Source organism: Erpetoichthys calabaricus, chromosome 1, assembly GCF_900747795.2.
Source record: "Erpetoichthys calabaricus chromosome 1, fErpCal1.3, whole genome shotgun sequence".
NCBI lineage: Eukaryota > Metazoa > Chordata > Cladistia > Polypteriformes > Polypteridae > Erpetoichthys > Erpetoichthys calabaricus.
This window is the reverse complement of record NC_041394.2, coordinates 260,513,952-260,537,272: the sequence shown is the minus strand read 5'-3', so window position 1 is coordinate 260,537,272 and position 23,321 is coordinate 260,513,952. Positions and strand designations below refer to the sequence as shown.

The 23,321-nt window shown below is 37.4% G+C and overlaps 2 protein-coding genes across 2 annotated transcripts in view; both read right to left on the bottom strand.

The window, feature by feature from the left end:
* cav2 (caveolin 2) overlaps nt 1–23,321 on the bottom strand; it is a 516,729-nt gene that overhangs the window by 212,986 nt on the left and 280,422 nt on the right. The window lies entirely within an intron of this gene.
* Nucleotides 1–23,321, bottom strand: part of met (MET proto-oncogene, receptor tyrosine kinase) — a 206,386-nt gene that overhangs the window by 20,362 nt on the left and 162,703 nt on the right. Inside the window, exons 16-19 of the mRNA XM_028814530.2 lie at nt 23,058–23,138; nt 8,172–8,353; nt 7,816–7,925; nt 4,991–5,156 (exon numbers count right to left, since the gene is read on the bottom strand). Of these exons, the coding sequence (XP_028670363.2) occupies nt 4,991–5,156; nt 7,816–7,925; nt 8,172–8,353; nt 23,058–23,138 (539 nt within the window). The remainder of the gene's footprint in view (nt 1–4,990; nt 5,157–7,815; nt 7,926–8,171; nt 8,354–23,057; nt 23,139–23,321) is intronic.

Below are 23,321 nucleotides of genomic sequence, written 5' to 3'. Positions count from 1 at the left end.
GCCCTGTTTTTTAGTTTTATACAGTTACTAGCTGTGCCCCGTGGCTGCGCCCACTCTCGGCCCACAGCCACTCTGTTGGATTTGCATAAATACATCAGTACTGCAAGTGAACTGTGGTACTTAGCGCGATGAGAGAAGTCGCAAAATCAACCGGAAAGTTCAAGAAAATTATAGAAAACAACCAGATCTAAATCTGTTAAGTAATTCTCTCGTGAAAAGAGGAGAGACATACAGACAGAACGCACTTGGACCACGAAATTTTTAAAACCTTTTCTTAGTGAGCATCTATGGGCCAAGGGTAACCTACATTCCTAATTTCAAGTCCCAAGTCCTCATGGTTCGGGAGATTTCATGATGAGTGAGTCAGTGGTATTTGGCTTTTATATATATAGGTAAAGGTAGTGCTGTCAAATATACAGGGTACAGTGACATTCTACAACTGTGATGGCCAATACTACTGTACTTTCTAAGCCGTGGTGTGTTGAGCTGGTCGCATAACTTTAGGAGAGGTCCACCAAATCAACAAACTACTGTAATTAAAAGGCAGGCTCAATTATTGGAAACACTCTGGACTTCCAAGAGATAGTAAAGAAGAGATAGTAGAGAAGAAGAGAGTTAAAACAGAGTGCCAGTATAAACAATGGACATCCTGTCTCTGATACACTAACACCAATCTATCTATCAATTTATGTAGTTAAAGCTAGGGACAACTGTGACCCGCCAAGTCCAATGTTTTCTTTCTTTTTATATGTATGCTGATGTATGTTCAGATCATATTGTGAGTGTTAATATATGTTTTTATCTATTTATGTATGAATTTATTTAAAGAGTTTCTGTACAAAAAACAAAATTCCTCCTAGGTACAAACTATCTATCTATCTATCTATCTATCTATCTATCTATCTATCTATCTATCTATCTATCTATCTATCTATCTATCTATCTATCTATCTATCTATCTATCTATCTATCTATCTATCTATCTATCTATCTATCTATCTATCTTCCCTTCAGTGGTTCAAGTCCTATCTGACTGATAGGCAAGAGTTTGTTAGTCTTGGTAACAGCAGATCCAGCTCAGCGCCAGTCACACAAGGAGTTCCTCAGGGCTCTGTCCTCGGCCCTCTTCTCTTCTGTATTTATATGCTTCCCTTTGGCCATATCATTTGTAGTTTTGGACTGGGTATCCATTTTATGCAGACGATACTCAACTCTATTTCAATGTTAAAAGTGGAACTTCATCAGAGCTTTCTCAGCTCACAACCTGCCTCAGTGAAATTAATACCTGGATGGAGCAGAACTCTTTAAAATTAAATTGCAACAAAACTGAACTCCTGCAAATTGGGACTAAAGTGCAACTTAATAAAATGAGCTCCTTCCCAGTCCATCTTTGCGGTGATCTCATCAGACCTGCCTCTACTGCAAAGAATCTTGGTGTCATTTTTGATTCCTCCCTCTCTTATTCCTCCCACATAAATCACATTAAGAAACTTTCTTACTTTCACCTCCGTAACATATCCCGTGTTCACTTCTTCCTCTCCTTTTCTAACGCTGAGAAACTTGTCCATGCTTTTATCACATCCTGCATCGATTATTGTAATTCCCTACTGACAGGTGCCCCTTCTAATCTTATATCACAGCTCCAGCTTATTCAAAACTCGGCTGCAAGAGTCCTTACATGAACCAGAAGCAGCGAGCACATCACACCCATCCTGCTTCGCCTTCACTGGCTCCCTGTGTCTTACAGAATCGAAAATAAAATCCTACTAATAACCTACAAAGCCTTAAATGACCTCGCGCCAAACTACATCAGTGACCTTCTCCATCATTATGTGTCTGTCTGCCCACTAAGGTCCTCTGATTCTGGCAATCTTGTTGTGCCCCTCACTAATCTACACTCCATGGGTGACAGGGCCTTCAGCTGTATAGCGCCCAGACTCTGGAATGACCTACCAGAATTAATCAGATCAGCTGACTCCATGAATTCTTTTAAAAAACAACTCAAATCTCATCTGTTCAGGAAGGCTTTTAGCTCTACTTGACCTTACTACCCTTCTCCCAGTTTACCTCTATGTCAAGGTGCTCATGTAACCTGTATGTGTGTGTGCTAGACCATCAATTATGTTGTCTGTTAGGCTTTTTTCTCTGAATTTACTGTTTTAATCTTCTTTATTTATTTATCCGGTTTATACAATGCTATATAAAATGTATTATTATCTATCTATCTATCTATCTATCTATCTATCTATCTATCTATCTATCTATCTATCTATCTATCTATCTATCTATCTATCTATCTATCTATCTATCTATCTATCTATCTATCTATCTATCTATCTATCTATCTATTTGTGGAATTCTCACTTTCATGCAATATGTCACCTCTCCCTGGCACCATGACAAACAAGAGTGTATTAATATATTAAATATATTTTTAAATATATAGAGTTTTTGTTGGTACAAATGATTTAAACCCAACTCAGACTGAATGTGTTGTAATGAAAGAGCTGAGATCATCAAATATTTCTGTTTATAAAAGAAATAAGTTACTTGCAGAGTTCTATGTGGTGGAAGAAACTGGAAATGCTAAATTATAATTGTAAATGATTTTTGAAGGACAAAACCAAAACATGGACTTAGGGTGAATTAAAAAATATTCTTAAACAAATGTTATTCTATTTCCAAACCACAAGTTATTTCTCTGTAGAAATGTCAGACAAAAGTTGCATGTAACCCAAGCTCTTATAAAAGATGGCAGCAGTCATATCACAGATTGGTATGTGCACTACATAGTGGTTTTCAAATTCAGTCTTTAGGGACCACTTAACTATCACCAAAAAAATAAAGTGCAGCTCACAGCTCAAAGAAAACGCAAGTTAAGACACGCTTGAGGTTGATGAGGTTAGTTGGCCCCGAAAGTTTGCTTACCAAGGGCCATCCAATTAGCAAGATTTTGCTTTGTTTATTTTTATTTCACGTCCCCCTTTTTCCCATTCTGCCCACCTTTACTCAATCCATACATCCTTGAAATCATCGTCATCTGAAGGTTACAGTCATGGGAGGCCAGGGCCTATGACAGAAAAACTGGTGCGAAACAGGAGAAAAACTTTGATAAGATGCCAGTCCATTGCAGAGCATGTTCAATCACAAGTCCCTTTTCATTATGAGGGTCAATAAATTCATCACAAATATCTCTGGAACTTAGGATCAAACTAATTTTGACACATGGAGAATTTGTAAATTCAACACTGAAAGGGAGTGGGCTGAGATGCAAATTACGTCTCCATGAGACCACTGCATCACTCACCACATTTAGTCGTCATTGACTTTAGTTGCCAACTCCAGATTCCCCAGTATAATGGTGTGTCACTCCTCATCTTAATTCACGTAGCAGATGACTCAGTTTTGAAGCACCCATAAAATGATTTATGTCACACTGTCTTTTAGCGACTGTCATCCTTACATCGCATTTAAGGGATCATGTGCCTAAAAATGTCTTTCTGTTAGCACGTAAGGTGTCATTTATGTACTCATGGAAGTACTGAGTTGATTTCCTTAAATCAGTGTGCAATCTAAATATACAGCTCTGACAGCAACTTTCCAAGTAGAAAACTTTACATACTGCTCTAGCTTTTTGGCACTGGAAGGATTGTCCTCTTGCTAATGCACATATGGCAGTACTGTGTCTAATATCCTCCAGCAACTAGCGCACAATGCAAAATTTAAAAAGTGAACATGTAAAATAGAAAGATCATATTTTTGTGTATTTTGCAAAAGAAAAGCAATTAGGCTCTACCATTACTATTGTGGCTAATTTCCGATGTGCAGTTTGGGGTAAGGATAGCACAAGAATAAAACTGAAGAAGTTAACACTATCACACAGAACCCACTATGAGGATTCTTTCAACAAACACCTTTGGAAACCAGTGTAGTCAATTTATTGCTAGAAATAAAAAATAATAATAGCACAAGAAGCGCCAGGGTATTTGCTTTAGATGTTCGTCTGATGTGTTCATCTTGATTTGTAAGGGAACTTCTTAAAATACTACACAACAGTGCTAAATTAAAACTTTTCATATCTGGGAGACACAGCAAAAAGAGGCCACTGGCACTGGGGAATACCACAGCCATGAAGTGGTGTACATGGTTCACAAAAACGTTTAGGCACACTTCACATGACCTGCCGTTTTAGAGAAGCTCTGACATAGCTGTCTCGCTCTTGTTGCTCAGATTCTAATACTTGCCCATTTTTCTTGCTTCCAACACATCACCTTCAAGAACTGACTCTTTACTTGTAGCCCAATATATCCCACGCCTTGACAGATGCCATTGTAATGAGATAATCAATGTCATACACTTCAGTTCTCAGTGGTTTTAATGTTGTGGCTGATCGGTGTATATGTTTGGTGTATTGACTAATTCACCATCAGCTAAGACCGCCTTAATCTGAAAAGGTTATGTGCTAATTAACCCCCAAGCTTCCCTTATGAAAAGGCACCAGGTGACATATCAGTTAACATGTTGAAGAGTCTGCCCTCTTATTGCGACAAGAGCATTTATCATTATGAGATGGAAGCATATTGCTTACCCAGCCTACACTTTCTCAGTGTTTCTGTAAATGCCTGTCAAGAGTATCTGATTATAGTTGCTTATTTAATTATACATCCATTGTCTTTGTTCAAAGTATTTTAGAAGTCCATTTATAATAGTTTCTGAGATCACTATGGAAACAGCTACTAAGTATGATTAATTGCTCCTGTCATCTAAAGTAAAATTAATGAAGAAACTATTACATTTTAGGCATATTAAAAAATATATTCATAATGATGGGGGGGGGGGGGGGGCGCTAAAAATGACCAAAAAAAAAAGTATAACAACACCAAAAAAAACCCCTTATTTAAAATTATAACGGTAGTACTATCAGACCTTGAATGCACTATTCTTTTGTTTAAATGTGTGTGAATTTTAAGCATTAAAAAAGCATTATTACCACATCAGACTTGGTAGTAAACTTGTGCGTCTGCAGGCTTTCCAGTGCCATCCATTTCACAGGCAACTTCACTCCACTTTTATTGTGAACGCTGTAATATTCCTTGTCATAGACGTCACGGGCAAGGCCAAAGTCAGCAACTTTAACAATATACTTCTCATCCAACCTGGGTAAATTTCAAAAGTGAATAATAAAAATCTGTTAAGTTAGTCAAGATTTAAATAGATATTTAAAAATATGCACTATTCTTGGAGACAAATGAAAAAATAGGAACACAGAAGCTAGGTTGGACTTATAAGGTCAGAAAATCACAAAATGTGAATAAAGAACCTGGGCGAGCAAATGCTAACGTGAAGAGCATCATAAGTATTGCAGGGCAGCTGCGTGTTACCCTGCACTCCACCCCCCCTTTGCTATCTGTTCCCCGAGTAACTTAATTTCATTTCAAGCCCTGCTTAGATTGTGACAGTTCAGACGAGAGCTTTATCTGTGAGCGAGGCCAGATAAAGCAGAGCCAGTGGTTTTTAGGTTTTAAAAATGGTGTTTCATTTCATATTTACAATGGTGACATTACTGCAAAGCAGAGAAAACTATAAACATTTTCTTAAATTAATTCTTGAATTTCAGTTAAAGTTTAAAATCTATTTAAAAAATGAGATTGAGACAACTGGAGGACATTTGCATATTATATAACATCCATCCATCCATTATCCAACCCACTATATCCTAGTGGGTCACAGGGGTCTGCTGAAGCTAATGCCAGCCAACACAGGGCGCAAGGCAGGAAACAAACCCCAGGCAGGGCTGTGTTACCTCGTTGACACAGATGACAGAAATATTATTATAGTGACAAAACTCAATACAACTTTTAAAATTCTAGAATATTGTATGTGTTCCATAAAATATTATTGTTTACCAAAATTAGCAGTCAAACAGCTATCTTTTTAAAATTTCTTTTTGAAAAATTACTACATGATCTTCTGGCCACAAAGCCACCACTACCCAAGAGCTCACCACAAGGTCCACTCATGCACACACTCACTGTAGACAATTTGGATTTGCCAGTTTGCCTAACCTGAATGTTTATGTGGGTGCTGGAGGAAAAGGGACACTGAGGAAGACCCACTTACCTACGGGGAGAATGTCCAAACTCCTCTCAAATGACTACTACATACCTAATTACACACAAACAGCCACTGCATACGATTTGAGTATAGAGTGTGTACTCTGACTCTGTACTTTTAAAATGCAGCATCTCAGCAAGGCACCACTTGTGACAGGATGTTTCTTCACTAATAAATTTTCAATCACGTGCTTATCTTTAGCTTATCTAATTAAAGAAACACACTGAACAGAAAATGTTGCATGTGCTTCCACACACTTTTTTAAAACGGCAATATTGCTGAGATTCATGCATTTCTGGGAGGACAGCCTGCATGCTAGTAACAGTTTGGAAATGAATGCCTTCAAGCATTTAGGGAAATTTACACCAATGGAAGAGCAGATTATGTCTGATGAATGCATGCCACCATAGAATCAGCAGCAAAATTATTCTGGTGAGTCAAAAGACAGCATGCACGTCAGTCATATTTCAAATTTAATCTGGCTTTATAAACTGAAGGGAAGCAATTGGAAATGACATGTGCAACCGTCAACTTCACTCTCTTAAAATTGGTTTAAAAATCAGTCCTGTGAAGCTCTCTACTGTACTCTAGTGTAAAAAATGGTTTAATGAAAAAACAGAACATAAAAACTAAGACTGGAGTGAATACATATACTGTAAATGTGAGAAGCTACAACCTGCAAAGGTGAATTTCTGCTTACAGTACTGTCTGGAGTTACTTCAGTGGTGACACTGCTACAACGTTCCACATTACTCTACAAAAGAGCTGTGCAGCAGAGCTCACTATCAATAGCACTGAATAAATGAGCGATCAAGCAGTTCAAAACAGTAATGCCAAATTCACGGTAAGTGCTTTTCAGGTAACGTCTTTCCTAAAGAATGTTCAAAACATCCAATAAAATCGTTGCTTTTCAAAAAATTAAAAATTCACTCTCCCATTAAAACTAATGAAATATTTATATACTAATGAATATTAACATTTGTATTTTAGGGGAAGCCATCATTATGCTCTATATTCTCCAGAAACATGCTCTGTATTCTCTCAGAAGGCTAGACAGAGTGAGACATAAACGAACAAGCCAAAGATTTTAAAGATCTTGTGTCCCACTTCGAACATCAAAACCTAAACACAACCTTTAAAATATGTGCTGCTGACGTGCAGATAATAATGTTTGTAATACAGGTAGGGGACTGCCATGTGCCGAAATAAATTGTGACTAATTTATCATGTACGACTGGCATAATTAACACTGCAACAAAAAATATTTAATTTTTATTTTTATTAGATTGATAAATCTGCTTGTCAAAAGGAATGAAGTGTTTACAACTAACACATATGGGCATCGGTTTCATGAAAATGTTACACTGAATACTATCCAAAAGGATTAAGTTACCGCTTTGGCTTGTAAATTGCAAGTCGTTTATACTCTAATGTCAATAACTGAATTAAAGCTTCCTTGTTGCCAACTATGAGTGGTAAGTAAACAGAGGCCACAGCTGGGTTGCTTATGCAATGAATTGAACATTAGTGGCAGTTCTGAAAGGAACTGACTGCTGATGGACTTGACTTTAGATTGCCACTTCTTACTATGTGATTTTACTTAAAAATGACAAAGACGGTCTCGTCTATAGTTCTATAAGGTGGACTAAACTTAGCTATTCTGCCATGTTCAGACTGTCACAGTCAAAAACTCATACTCACATGCAGTTTCTGGCAGCAAGATCACGATGGACAAACTTTTTACTTGCCAAGTATTCCATTCCTTTGGCAACTTGCAGCCCAAACCCAATAAGATCTTTCACTGTAGGGTTCTATCACCAAGTAAATATTATAGGAAGAAAAAAAGACAAGAAATGTTAATTTATTTTAAATATGTATTCAGAAATTCATAAACAGAACTGCACTGTTTAACCTTAGAAACACTTTTACTGAATGATGTACAATTTAAATGTCAGGATTCCTCATATGAGGTTAACGTTTGAGGTTACAACGTTGTAACACCAACAACAAACCCTGGCAAAGGTTTTGCCTCATCATAGCCAAGACAAAGTACTCACATGATTATCATCTCGAATGAAATTCCTCAAGTCACCATGCTTCATGTAAGGCAACACCACCAAAGGGGAGCCCTCACTAGGAAGGCAGATGCCTAGCAAAGACAGGACGTTCAAATGACTGAAGTCCTTCATGATGATGCCCTCTTTTAGGAACTGAGCAACTTCCTCAATGTCTGTTATTCCTGAATAAAAGAAAGAGCAAATTAATGGATTTTAACATAGGCATGTTCAAACACAATAAATCGGTAATTGAAAGGTACTCCAAACTATGTAAAAGTGTATAGTTAAGGCTTGCATTCTGAAAACCATTTCATGTTTCTTGCACAATGGACAACAGTTACCATAATTGCGCATATAGGAATAGAGAAATTTATACTAATGACATATTTATGAATTAGAGTGATAATTTTAAAGCCTCAGCTAATAATTGTGCAGGAGTAAGGCAGACGTGAACTAATAATTAAGATGCAGGATAGGTAAAGGGTGATAAAAGTGATTCTTAAGGAGTAATCAGTTTAAATTACAGAATCACGTGATGGCAATAGAAACGTCAAAGGAAATTAACTTGAGTTACTTCAGTGGTGACACTGTTACAACATTCCACATTACTTTACAAAGAGCTGTGCAGAAAAACTCGCTATCAGTAGCACTGAATTAATTAGTGATTAAGCAGTTCAACAGCAACTGCAAAATTCATGGCAGGGGCTTTTCAAGCAACGTCTTTCCCAAAGAATGTTCAAAACATCCAATAAAACCTTTGCTTTTCAAAAAATTATAAATTCACTCTCCTATTAAAAATAACGAAAAATGTATATATTCATGCATACTAACAGGGCGGCACGGTGGCGCAGTGGTAGCACTGCTGCCTCGCAGTTAGGAGACCCGGGTTCGCTTCCTGGGTCCTCCCTGCGTGGAGTTTGCATGTTCTCCCCGTGTCTGCGTGGGTTTCCTCCGGGCGCTCCGGTTTCCTCCCACAGTCCAAAGACATGCAGGTTAGGTGGATTGGCGATTCTAAATTAGCCTTAGTGTGTGCTTGGTGTGTGGGTGTGTTTGTGTGTGTCCTGCGGTGGGTTGGCACCCTGCCCAGGATTGGTTCCCTGCCTTGTGCCCTGTGTTGGCTGGGATTGGCTCCAGCAGACCCCCGTGACCCTGTGTTCGGATTCAGCGGGTTAGAAAATGGATGGATGGATGGATGCATACTAACACGCTCATATTTTATGGGAAGCCACCATTATATTCTATATTCTTCAGAAAGAAGGTTACATAGAGTGAGACATAAATGAACAAGCCAAGGATTTTAAAGGACTTGTTTCCCACTTAGGAAATTAAAACCTGAACACATTCTCGCATATCTGTGCTGCTGATGTGTAGATATTATGTCTGCAACACAGGTAGGGGACTGTCATGTGCTGAAATAAATCTGAATTGATGCACCAAAAGATGTTATCATGCTTTAAGACAATAAAAATATAAAACAAATGCATGTCTTAATACACAAGAAATTAATAAAAGTAAAAACACAAAAGTGTGAAGATCTTACATTTTTAGAACAAATTTCTTCTATGATAAATATTTTTATAGTAATAAATTCATTTTTGATTTTTGTTATCAGTTACACAGTTTGGACAGTTATTCTTCTGCAAATATATATTTATACAAACCATAAATAAAATCAAGACAGACAAGACTTGATTCATAATACTGCTGACTTGCAGGCAGACTTGCTACCATCTCTTCTGTTTTGCAACCATGGTAGACTGGCGCTAAGGGCACATTTATACTGACGTAATGATGCAACTAAGGCATAACCATGAATCCACAGACTTTTTTTCAGCTGATGTTAATAGAATTAGGTGTTTTCTCAATTATGGCAAGTTAGATTAAGTAGCTTTATAATATAATCCCATTAATGTATTTAAAAATAATGTTATCAGGCCACATCCTAAATAATTTAAACACAGGTTGGACATAAGCAATTGGAATTGAAATCTGTAACAAATCTGAAAGTGGCCTATGTCTGATCTCAAAAAATCAGATACGATATGGTTTTGGTGGATTACATCAAAATCCGATGTATTTTTCTGTTAAATGCAAACATCATCATTTTTTCTTATTTTCTCACTACTATGTTATCCCTTCAGCTTTTCCTTAGGTTGTCTACAGATAGCTAAGAGTTTCTGTTAGTATGTCAATCAAGGACAGGTAGCTTGAGTTTATATATGTAAAACATTAAAACCACAGACAAGTGACGTGGATAACATTAATCTTTTCATTACAATGGCACCTGTGAAGTGGGATATATTAGACAGCAAGTGAACTGTCAGTTTTTGAAGGTCATGTGTTAGAAGCAGGAAAAATGGGCAAATGTAAGGATGTGACAGACTTTGACATGGGCCAAATTATCATGGCTAGACGACTGGGTCAGTACATCTCCAAGTGCACAGGTCTTGTAGGGTATCCTTGTTTTGCAGTGGTTAGTAAATACTAAAAGTGGTCAAAGTAAGGACAACTGTGAACTGACGACAGAGTCATGGGCACCCAAGGCTCACTGATGGGGCACGATGGCTAGCCTGTCTGGCCTGATCTCACTGAAAAGCTACAGTAGCACAAATTGCTGAAAAACTTAATGCTGGCCATGAGTGAAAGGTGTCAGAACATACAGTGCATCGCAGCTTGCTCCAAATCGGGTTACAAAGCTACAGACCGGTCAGGGTGCCCAAGCTGCCCACTGTCCACCAGGAAAACTGTCTACAATGGGCATGTGAGTGTCAGAACTGGGCCATGAATCAATGGAAGAAAGTGGCCTGGTCTAATGAATCACATTTTCTTTTAGGTTATGTGGAGGGCAGGGTGCAAATGTGTCATTTACCTGTGTAAGATGTGGTAGCAAGATGCACTATGGGAAGAAGGCAAGCCAGCAAAGGCATTATGATGCTCTGGGCAATGTTCTTCTAGAAAACTTTGGAACAAGGCATTTGTGTTGGATGCTACTTTGACATGTACTACCTGCATAAAGATTGCTGAAGACCATGTACACTCCTTCATGACAGTGGTTTAACCTGATGGCAGTGGCTTCTTTCAGCAGGATACGTTACCATGCTGCAAAATTATTTAAGAATAATTTGAGGAATATAACAAAGACTTCAAGTTGTTGACATGGCCACCAAATTCCCCTGATCTCAATCTGATCGAAGATTTTTGGATACGCTGGAAAAACAAGTCTGATCAAAGTAGGGCCCACCATGCAATTTATAGGACTTACTGGATCGGGTACTTGGTGAAAGACACCACAGAACACCTTCAAAGGCCTTGTCTTGCTAGTTACTGCACAAAAGTTAACACTGCTGCAGAGCTGATATAACATTCTCAAACCATGCGTTGGTAGGGCAGGCCAGAGTCTATCCTGGCGATGGTTGCTGCCTTTTGCCCAGTCATACAGGCACCTGGTGACCCTGAATTGGGTTAAGTGAATGTGAAAATGTTACGTTATTTACTTCATATACTGGCAATACACAAACAATTGTAATATTTCTGCATTATGTCTGAGGCATCATATTATGTATTGTAATACATTCTTGCTTATCACTGCCCTGGAGAGTAGTGACGATTTGCTTGTTGGTTAGACATGCAAGTAAGAATTTCACTTTACTCTGTGTACATGACAATATTCATACTATTACTAATACTACAGCTACACAACACTGATAGTCTGCCTATCAACAGACAACCTAATACACTTAATTTTTCTGCTAAATTTCAGACCTCAATATTTTCTATTTTACTGGAGCTGGGGTTTAAAGACTACAAAGCAATAATAAAAAGCCATAAGAAAGATGGCAAACACTCTATGGAAGAAACAAGGAATCAGTAATTCCACTTCGAGTAAAATGTTTACGGGAATAAAAAGAAAACAAAAACTCCATGTACAGCACTTCTCAACCGCAACCCATGGTAATAGACATTGTGAACCTGGTTTATCCTTCTTCAGGACACTAGTCAAAAAATTGTGAAGCCGTGAGTCACTCACAAGACCAGTAGGCCATAATGAATATTCCAGATGTCTTCTAAACAGGTGTTAACATTGTATGTGGCCAGAGCTAGTGAATGAGGAACACTGGATTTACAGTTATGACTTTCTCACATTCTTAAGTTTGGCTCATTTCCTTTAATCATCACACTTGTAGCATTTATTTTCATAAATTCTGCAAATTCAGACTTATGGTGGGTTGCTACAAAGAACGTGTTTTAGCTGATCATGTCACTTTTTAACATATTAAAGGATAAGTTTGGTATTTTTCAAGACAAAGTTATTTCTTCACTTGCATTTGCTACATGAAGTTTTTTTTTTATCAATTTCAAAAAATAAAAAGCCTGTCCTGCTGTTTTATAGTGGAGTTTCATGGGGCTTGAGGTGCAACCAGAAAATATAAGCCTAAAAACTTAAAAGTGACAAAAGTTCTGATATAAGAAAACGCGCCTTTCGTATTTCCAAGGCATGTTTATGACAACAAAAGGGATCTGGAAATCTTTACTTTATCTCATATTCCTGGTAATATATTTCTTCAGATAAAGATATGCTTTCTATTTGCTTTTGTAAGTTCTCACATAAACATGGCAATAAAATTAACCACATGGAACAAACAGTTTACTCTAATTTGGCCTTTTGTGAGGAAACCATATCCCAGTGGGTGAAAGGTTACTGCGGAAGAAGACAGAGTCAGTATCTGTTATGTTTGTGCTGGATTATGGCACACACTATATATATATATACAGTAATATGGTGAAGTGATACATAGCAGGGCTATTGATCCAATAAGAAATAATGGAAAACATTGTTAAGGTGGACTGAGCATTGCATCTGCTGTAATGCAGTTAGCTTTTTATTTATATGTAGGGAATTTCACATTAAAATAACAATAAAAAGTATAGTACAATACTGACAGCGCAATTGCTTTGTATACAAGAAACACGAGATAGATGTGTTGTATGAGGGAGCTATTGCATTCGCTACTTCCGATTATATCTGCTATATCCCATTTTCCGACTCTGTTATGACCTTATGGGACCAATGGTAGCGTATGTGGTCAGATGTTGCCTGAATGAATGATTTGTGGCGCATAGTTGTAAAGGCCTTCTGACTAGGAGAGGTACCACTAACCAACCCAGTTGGGATGCCTGATAATCTATATCCTTTACAATGGCGTGCAAGGAACCATCCACCCCGGCTTTGGATCCCAGCTAACCTGTGCCATCAGTGACAATATATTTTTTTAATTATGCATTAATTTAAAAATGTGTCCATGCATGCATTCTTTTTTGAGAGAGTGCCCTTTTTTTTTTCAAGGTTAGTGATAGTGAAAGATTAGGGTAAATAAGCAAATAATCGGCATGGTGGGGTGCCTATGTATATACAAATATATAACACCACATATAACAGGAATGACACATAGTTACCTCACAGTTCTAAATACCAAGGGTCAAGTTCTAACTCGGGCACTGCTGGAGTGGATTCTGTATATTCTTCAGATGTGTATTAACTTTTTGTGGGATTGAAATGAACAGCACTCAATGTTTCCAGTGTGAGTTAATGTGGGTGAATGTTTCCCATTGTATCTGGCATCCTATCCTTGGTTGGCACCTGGCCTACAGTCTGATGCTTGTTGGATACTCCCTGGCTCCCTATGACCGTGTAGTGCAACAAGCAGCTACTGATAATGGATGGATATATGAATATCTATAAATAGCTTAGTCTTGTTTCAAAACCTCTCAACCAGCAGAGATTTGTTGAAAATGTCATGAGATTTATATATAAGCACTGCAGGAGAAACAAAATAAGATCCGAGAAATTGTGACAGCACAGGAACTGGATGTCTAATTCATGAAGACAGACATTCATTTGAGCTTAAATTTGATTGTTGCTAAAGAAAAACTGGAGTTTATATCATAGAAGCAGAATGTTCCATCAGTCACAGGATAACAAATGAAACTAAATCATATGCCAATGCTTATAATGTACACACAAACAAAGCCTAAAGACCCCTCATACAGACAGGAAATTCCAGGTCACCCAGCATCAACTGGCAATAACTGCCAAAAACAGAAAGTGCTATTAGTTATAGTGGATAATGATTGGAATGGACTGCTAAATGAGCAGACAGCCAATTGTTCATATTGTTGACAATTTTGTGTTAAAAAATTGTTTGGTGTCCTACTAAAATAAAAGTGGCAAACAATATGTCAGTTACCTGGCAGTGTTATGTTAGCCATTGAAAGAAACACGGCAGCATTTGAACTGTAAATATCATAGCATTGCGCAATGACAATACCATTAATTAGGCAGAATAAACTCTACAATAAACAGCAAGTGTGGGCAGCACAGTGGCACAGTGGTAGCGCTGCTGCCTCGCAGTTAGGAGACCTGGGTTTGCTTCCTGGGTCCTCCCTATGTGGAGTTTGCATGTTCTCCCCGTGTCTGCATGGGTTTCCTCTGGGTGCTCTGGTTTCCTCCCACAGTCCAAAGACATGCAGGCTAGGTGCCTTGGCGATTCTAAATTGTCCCTAGTTTGTGCTTGGTGTGTGTGTCCTGCGGTGGGCTGGCACCCTGTCCGGGTTTTGTTTCCTGCCTTGCGCCCTGTGTTGGCTGGGATTGGCTCCAGCAGACCCTCGTGACTCTGTAGTTAGGATATAGCGGGTTGGATAATGGATGGATGGATGGATTCTTAATATGGAGAGGGGGGATCCTGGCTTTTGACACCTCACTAATATGCACACTGCTTTAACTTCTAATGGATAGCCTCTGGCATGTTTTAAACTACTGTATGTATGTAAAGGACATTGGTAAGCAAATTGCATTTGTGATTTCTGCATAAGTACTGACTTTAAGAGCTGGGGATCTAAGCCGGTCTGGGCATGCAGCGCTGGGCTGGGAAATGTGCTCCTATGATTGAGGATTTTAGTACAAAATAAGTACAGCTAGCCTTAGGAAATGGTACATTACAGCTCACAGGGCTTATTATAGTAAGTTACTTACACATGCAATGTCACTTCTAATGCCAATCTTAAATTGCAGTATCATTCACTCTTGATCTTGAAACCTCTGCACCCTGAGCTTTACATTACTTCAGGCCATTGTAATAGAATTCAGTGAATCTTAGCTGCATAAAGTCAGGGATTCTTAACCATGAGTGTTATATGCTCTGTTAAAATGGTATTTTTTACAAGTGTTGCTGGAAACGTACCAGGCTTTACCATTGCTTATAATATCTAATTTTAGCACAAACAATTTTGAAAGAGTTAGAAGCTCACTTGTGGATTCAGACTGAATTCAGCTTGTCCTAAATTTGGCAAGATGATTCTGTCAAACATGCATACAGAGAAACTGAAAAAAGAGTATCATCATAGAAACCTCAACTGGTGCACCTAAAATAAAAACTTAACTTTTTGCATTTCTGTACCCCAGCAACACCACAGCCCATAAATAATGTGGCTCAGAAGGTCCAAAGCCGGTCCACCTAATGGCTGCCTAACAGATTAGTTTTCTTCACAGTGAATGTTACAACAAACAAAATCACAAACTCTCACTAAAAGTGAGGTACACTTCCAGGATTCCGGCTCTTTTCTTTCAGTTTTGGTGTAGTTCGCTTCTAGACCTTCTATTTTAAGCAATGTTTTGGAATTCAAATTCAACGTGAATTGCTAATGAAACCGCTTTTTTTATAGTGTTTGCCTCTCTACCTCTCAGTTGCTTTAATGGCCATTATTTGAGTTTACCTACACTGGCCAATTAGATTCCTTTCCTCCACTTTGTATTTCTCTATTTGGAGGTAATGGAGCAGACATTTTAAAGCCAGATGCCCTTCCTGACACTAACCTTATTTAGTCACCTTCTGATATATGCAGGTCAAATGGATGGGGCACATAACTTTCACTGTTCAGATCAACAAATTGCAAAAACAACTATCAGACAAGTACAGAGTTATTCTGTGCAACCAAGTGAAACAGACAAAAGAATCTCACACATAATCACATCATATTAAAGATAACTTTCTTTGAGCAATACAGTATATTGAAATCGAGATTGCAAGTCATTCAATTTTCATTTAGTAAATGTCTTGTAGTAGAATTTAAATGAAACTTTTCAGATGTAATGGTGCCATAAACTACTTCTTTAGTGTAATTTATGGGGACTTTTTCATTTCTATTATGCAATGAGACCAGTTAAGATACTCTGTGATTGACAGTAGGTAAGAATCGCAACAAAAAAAATTTATAGATTACTTTATAATGTACATTTGTATAAGTGTAGTCCATTTTAGTTTTAATGAACTAAAATCAGCCAGCACAGGACAGGTTATTTGTTTAAATGAAAATACAATTGAAAATGAGAGACAATGGTCTTTGTTGTAAATTATAAAAACAAAATAACATGGTACTGAACTATTTCTTAAATAAATTATACAGTATTTATTCATAGTTTAGCACAGAAAATAAAATTCCTACTGGGCAGCACATGTCTGTTCTTGTGCATGCCTTCACTGTTGTGTTTTCTTAAATTCTTCTATTTGCCCTAATTACTAAAGTCTTGGACTTTAAACTACAAAGTCGCCTGTAGTGATTCAGGAGGTGAAATGAGTGAAAAGGGAGTGAGAAAAATCAAGGTCAAAATGCAGGCAAGGTTCAGAAACTAAGAAGTCAAAAAGAGAGCCAACACATAGTTTAAAAATGAAAGGTCAACTAAAAAGCAAATTAGACAATGTCTATATGGTGTAACATTCAGTGTGTTTGGAGAATTAGTCAAATGATTTGAGAGCTAGAGCATTTTAATTTTATAACTACTTTATAGTCAGTTATCACATTCTTGTTTTTTAATTATTTTTGTAACAGCAAGTCACATTAAAAAAATAACAGTAATAATAAAATACAATTACATATGTTAGTGGACTACACCGAACCTATGCTTTTTAGCAGTACTTTACAATGTCATCTAGTTAAAAATGTAGCCTAAACAGACTTGTGGTAGCTCAATAGTTTTTGTAGAAGGCAGATTCCAATACAATTGAAAATGACATTAATTGATATACTAATTGTTAGTTGTGGAGGGTCTGTGACAATAAGTCAGACTTCTTAGCCATATCAAATATGAAAGAAGCAAGGGGCATTCAAAAATGTATCTACCTCAGTAGGAAAGAAAAGAGTTTTCAAAAGATTTTTGTTTTATTTTTCAGTATAGTCCCCTGATAACTCTATACACTTCATCCACTTTTCCTGCAATGACTTTAACCCCTTTAAAAAAAGAAGTTTTATTTTTAAACCAGGACGTCACAGCTGCCTTGATGTATTCATCACAAAACCGCTGTCCATGGAGAGATTTCTTCAAATTTCGGAACAGGAAATAATCTGAGGGAGCCACGTCAATATTGTAGGGTGGAAGGTTCAGCTGCTGGAACCTACATTCTCAGATGGCAGCCTGTGATTGACATGACATGTGAATTGTCCTGAAGAAGCAATACACCTGCTGTGAGTTTTCCTTATCTTTAGTCCTTGATTGACTCCTGCAAAGCTATCATTGTGTTGGCGTAACTCTCCCCAGTTATGTTTGAATTGTGTGGCATGAACTCCAGAAGAAAAAGTCCTTTAATATTCCATTTGACAGTTGCCCTGACTTTGCCTGCAGATCCTTCTGTCTTTAACTCTTTTGGAGTGTGGAATGACTTGTGCTTCCACTGCATTGATTCCACTTTGGACTCTGTGGATCCACTTTAGGATCTCTGTGATGGACCCAAGTCTCATCTCCCAGTCACCAAACGATAAAAAAATTTTACTTTGTCTTTACAGAGCATCTCCAAATTTTTCTGATAGCACTGGAGCCTCGTGGACTTCTGACCTGATGTCAACATTCTTGGAACCCATCCTGCACTGACCTTTGACATGCCGAACTTTTCATGAATTATTTTCCAAACTGTACCTACTGAGATGCCCATTTCTTCAGCTATTTGGGAAACCTTAATTTGCTTGTCTGACAAAATTTAATCCTCGACTTTCTTGCACATTTCTGTGGAAGTTGCTTCCACAGGCCGTCCAGTGTGAGGGTCATCTTCAATGGACTCTTTACCTCCTTTGGCTTTTTCCCTTCTTTTGTTTTAATGTTATCACTGAACATTGCTCCAAATCTAGCATTTTTCGCACGAGGACTCTCCTGACATCCTGTCTCTTGGAATGTTAGACTCGCACTGAGCCACAACTGTGCATGAGTAACCCTGAGACATGTCACAACAGGCCAAAACATGTTTCAACATGCTTGCTACTTTCTTTCATACTCAGGGAGATAAATTATTGAACACCCCTCAAAGTACTTGATAAAGAGTTCAAATCTAATAATAATTCATTACATTTATATAGCACTTTTCTCAGTACTCAAAGCACTATCCACACAGGGAGGAACCAGGAAGCAAACCCACAATCTTCCACAGTCTCCTTACTGCAAAGCAGCAGCACTACCACTGCGCCACCTGTGAGGACAAATCTCTGTTGAAGTCACAGTGTAAAATTGTTGGCTACTTCAAAAATAATGGAAACCAGGTCTAAAGGTTTGCAGATACAGTCGACCCTTGATATACGACCGGCCTGACATGTGAACAACTTGGTTTACGACCAAAATTTTTGTTTTGAATTACGACCAACATCTTGCGGTATGACCCAAATGCGGTCACGTGTATCCGCTTGTGTGATTGTAAACAAACAGCCGAGAGCATTTGTAAGCATCAGTCGGAGCCCAGATACATGTGTTTGTGGACGTAATTTCGGTCAGTGTGGTGATTTATGTAATTTTTTTCGATAATTGCTAAGGAAGGAAGAGAAGGTAAAGAAGGCGATCACAATTGAAACGAAGAAGGAAATTGTGTGGAAATATGAGAATGGCGTTCGTGTGACCGATCTCTCTAATATGTACAGCATGTCGAAATCCACCATCTCGACAATTTTACAAAGAAAAGATTTGTATAAGGAGGCTCCTTCCAAACAATGACCACCTTCCATTTCATTCTCCTCCTCCTTCCTTCCTGCAAGCCAAAGATGTCAACTTAAATGGTGAGTACAGTATGAAATTGTTGTTTCTGGTAGGCTAGGCACTTTTTATAACTTTTTGGTTAGTACATTAGAACAATTATTGGTGTTTTTGGTAAATTATGCACATTATACAACCCTTTTTTATTAAAAAAGTTAAGTAAGTGTTGCTGTGGGAGGTTTGGAACACATTAAGGGCATTTCCATTATTTCTTATGGGAAAAATAGTCTTGACGTACAACCAACTTGAGTTACAACCAGCCCTCGTGAACTAATTGAGTTCGTAAGTCAAGGGTCCACTGTAAATTATACTGTCAAAGAAATAATGAATCAATATAATGTGTAGATAATGTAGTCATGCAGTTGTTTTTAGTGTAATGCACAAATTTGTTCATTCTATCCTTACAGAGAAAAACTTACATTATTCCTTTCTTACATTTATTTCTAGAAAAATAACTTTTTTAACGTGTAGAAGGAGAAAATGTAACAAACATACAAGTAGAAGTGACCTTAGTCAAGACAAAATTGGTGAAGACTAGTCAAAAAAATAGCAACTCTGTATAAAAATGGGAATAGCTACAGAAGAAGAAGAAGAAACTAATATGTAATTGAAGTCACAGAATGTTTCTGCTTTAAGACAGGCAAGAGTACAAATTTGCTAATGTTTTTAATTGGAGATTTTGAAATTTCAAGTATTTGTACATTAGAACATTAGGAAAATCATGCTTTATTTGAGATATCTCAATGAAACTGAACTTTATCAACAAGTTTCCTTGAAGAATAAGTATGCCAGATTTCAAAAAGCTCAGTCCACTTGGAGCTATGTTGTTTCATGCAGACGGACGGATGGACAGACAGGCAGACATGGCAACCACTCTTTTGGTACTTTTTTGCATTAGCAAATGCACCTAAAAAGGCCAGAAGCTACAGTAAATGAACAGAGTTTTTCCAAACCAAAAGATAAAGCTTTGATCTGTAAGGGAAAGGGTTTGCACCCAGAAGCTCGGATGCCTGGATTTACTATACCTCTATCTTTTATACTTCGAAGATGAAATCACTTTCAGGAGTGCTGGCAATCATGTGGCTGACAACAATCACCAAATAGAACAATGAATATGCCATGTAGAACAAAATGGGCATTGCCCATTCTGCTAGGCTTTAGTGGAACACAAGGCTTGTTAACATAGCAGATTTAACAGGGATGCAGACATCTAGCTTCATCAAACCTCAACTTACATTCCAAACTAAGTGGCTGGACTGCAGTTCAATGTCAGCCCTGTGCTTCACCTGATAACAAAAGTGTAAATCAGAGTGGAACTTACACCTGTTCAGAGACGCAATACAGACTGGATACCCTAGTCCAAACAAAGAGCTACAATTCAAAAAGTAAAATTGTGACAGACAAAATAACGCGCCAATGAGCAGGCCCTGATTATGTAACTTGAAGTGACTTTAACCTAATCACAAGAGGTTATACCTTCCTTAAAAAACTAGCTGCACTCATCTGTTGGCACTCTCCAAAATGACCTCTTGCATTCTCTGAAACCTAAAAGCTGATGAGCGCTCTCTCTTTGGGGAGCAGAAAGCTGACAATCTCTTTAAAGACATGAAAACTGAGATTCCCTCTGCCAAGCCAAGCTCTATGCCAGCAACTGAGCTCAGTCTGAGAAGACTGAGAAGCAGCCATTACTTCAAGAAGAGAGCTCCAGTATGTAAATTCTTGTGCAAGTAAGAGTAATGCTTTTCCTTATGAAGTTGCAGAGGACACAACAAAGAACTTCACTGAGAAAACTCACAGCATACCACAAAGGACAATGTTGCAAAGTGAAAGAGTGCACTCCAACGCAAGAAAAATCTTTCACTTGAATCTGGAGAAATAAGAGCAACAACTCCACATAATACCAGACATCATCCTTAAAAACTCGGTATTGTAAACTGTTTATCTGTGCCAAGTTAAATTAGAATCCTAAATAACCAGTAAACAGGCAGCCTCTTCTGTGTTACATGTTTGTCTGTCTTATGTCCTCTTTTATGTCCTGTCCTGTCCCCATTCTGATGATGTGGGCCATGTCATAGTTCTCATTTTTTAACAAACATAGACATGTTCAAGTAAATGCTCATTCTAAAATTAAACAAAAAGTAAAACTATGCAGTTATCAAATTTCTATAATCTTCCTGTTTTCTAAAATGAGTGTGTTTTGAGTTACCTTGATATAAGTCTAATGTCTAGAGACCACCTCCTACAGCAGAGAAAGGTGAGGTAAATAAAGTAGGAACCTAACCTAATTATTAAATTAATTACTAGCATTACTGAAGGAAAAGCTAATAATTAATTAACAAAGAAACTCTCTTTTATATTTATACAGCCACAATGCATTTTAGGCACCAAATGGTGGCAATTGTTATAAAATGGTGTACCAAAATGGCACCTCTGTGATGCCACAAAAATAAGAATAACTTAGAAAAAGACAAATGTATTTCACAAACTCCATAATTATTTCACCCTTTAGTGTTATTTTGTACTACTCCATATTGTAACCATTCCTTCCTTTTAAAACATTCTTTTTTTTTTACTTTGTTCTCCTGGATTATGATTTGAGTGAGGCTCTTTTGGTACCCAGGAGGTATTTTAATTGAACTAACCTTTTTCATCGGGTCAATGGTTGCAGCTTTCTTTCAATATTCTTTTTTTTGTGTGTGTGTTTTTTTTCATCTTTCACTTTAGGTAAACTGTAAGATTTTTGTGACATTGTGAAAGATCACCAATATACTGTGTTATGTTGCAATGCAACGTTTGGAAAGAATACACCAAACAACATGTTTGTCATAGTTTAGCCTCGGCCATATTCCTCACATGCTAACATGTAATTTAATCTGTATAAAAGGATGCAAACCATGAAACGTGCCAGAACTTGGCACTAACTCTAACCAGGAACGCATGGCATGCAGTGCTGTCAACTGCAATGAAAGGATACTGCATTCCAGCATTTCCCACAAGCATTAAGTTTTCATGTAGGAATAGCCATTTTGCTTGACCAAAGAAAAAGAAAAAGAAGTTCTAGTATGTTCTAATTTAATCCCCATGCTGATGATGTAGGCCATGTCATAGTTTTCATTTTTATCAAACATAGACATGTTCAAGTAAATGCTCATTCTAAAATTAAACAAAAAGTACCAAAACTTTACTTCTTTTTTAAACTGTAAAATACTCAGCAAAAGGCAGGAACAAACACTGGATGGGGTGCCAATTAATCCCAGGGTATACCATCACTTCTATACCAATATTCACTCATAAGAGGTCTTTTAAATGTTGCTGATTAGCCTAATATACACATCTTAGGGATAAATAAGTAAATCTTGAGAAATCTGAGGAGACCCATGCAGATATAGAGAGAACATACTAACTTCTCATAGACAGTGTAGAGCTGTGCTAACTGCTGCACCAGTGTACAGTCTGGATACAGAATTTTTAGTTTTAGTTTTTTTATGAAGCAAAGCTAGGAAATAAAATCATTTACTTTTAATCTAAGCGTATGTAAGTTATTTTAAGGGATACATTTTTAATCAAAAACACCAGAAGATTATGAATTAAAAAGCTAGTAGAATCTTATTATACAGAAAATTAAGTACCACATATTATCCACCGTGTAATCTTTATGGTAAACAGGATACTTGTCATAGCACTAGGGTTTTGCTTCCAAACAGTAACATTAAGAATTTAAAGGGGAAAACAACAATCCCAACATTATTATCCAGCCGACTGGTAAACAGAACTATCAAATTCTGCCTTATCACAAATCCAGCTTTTCTCAATCTGCTACTTACTATTAAGGGATTTAACTGCACAGTGAATTTTTGTGCCATCTTTATCCAAAAGCGTTCCATGGAAAACACAGCCAAAATGACCTAAATAATGCAAAAATAATAATAAGTACATTGTAACAATTTTTTATATTATAAAATGTACACAAACAAATAAATAAATACAATCAATCAATATAAATATATATTTATATCTATCTATCTATCTATCTATCTATCTATCTATCTATCTATCTATCTATCTATCTATCTATCTATCTATCTATC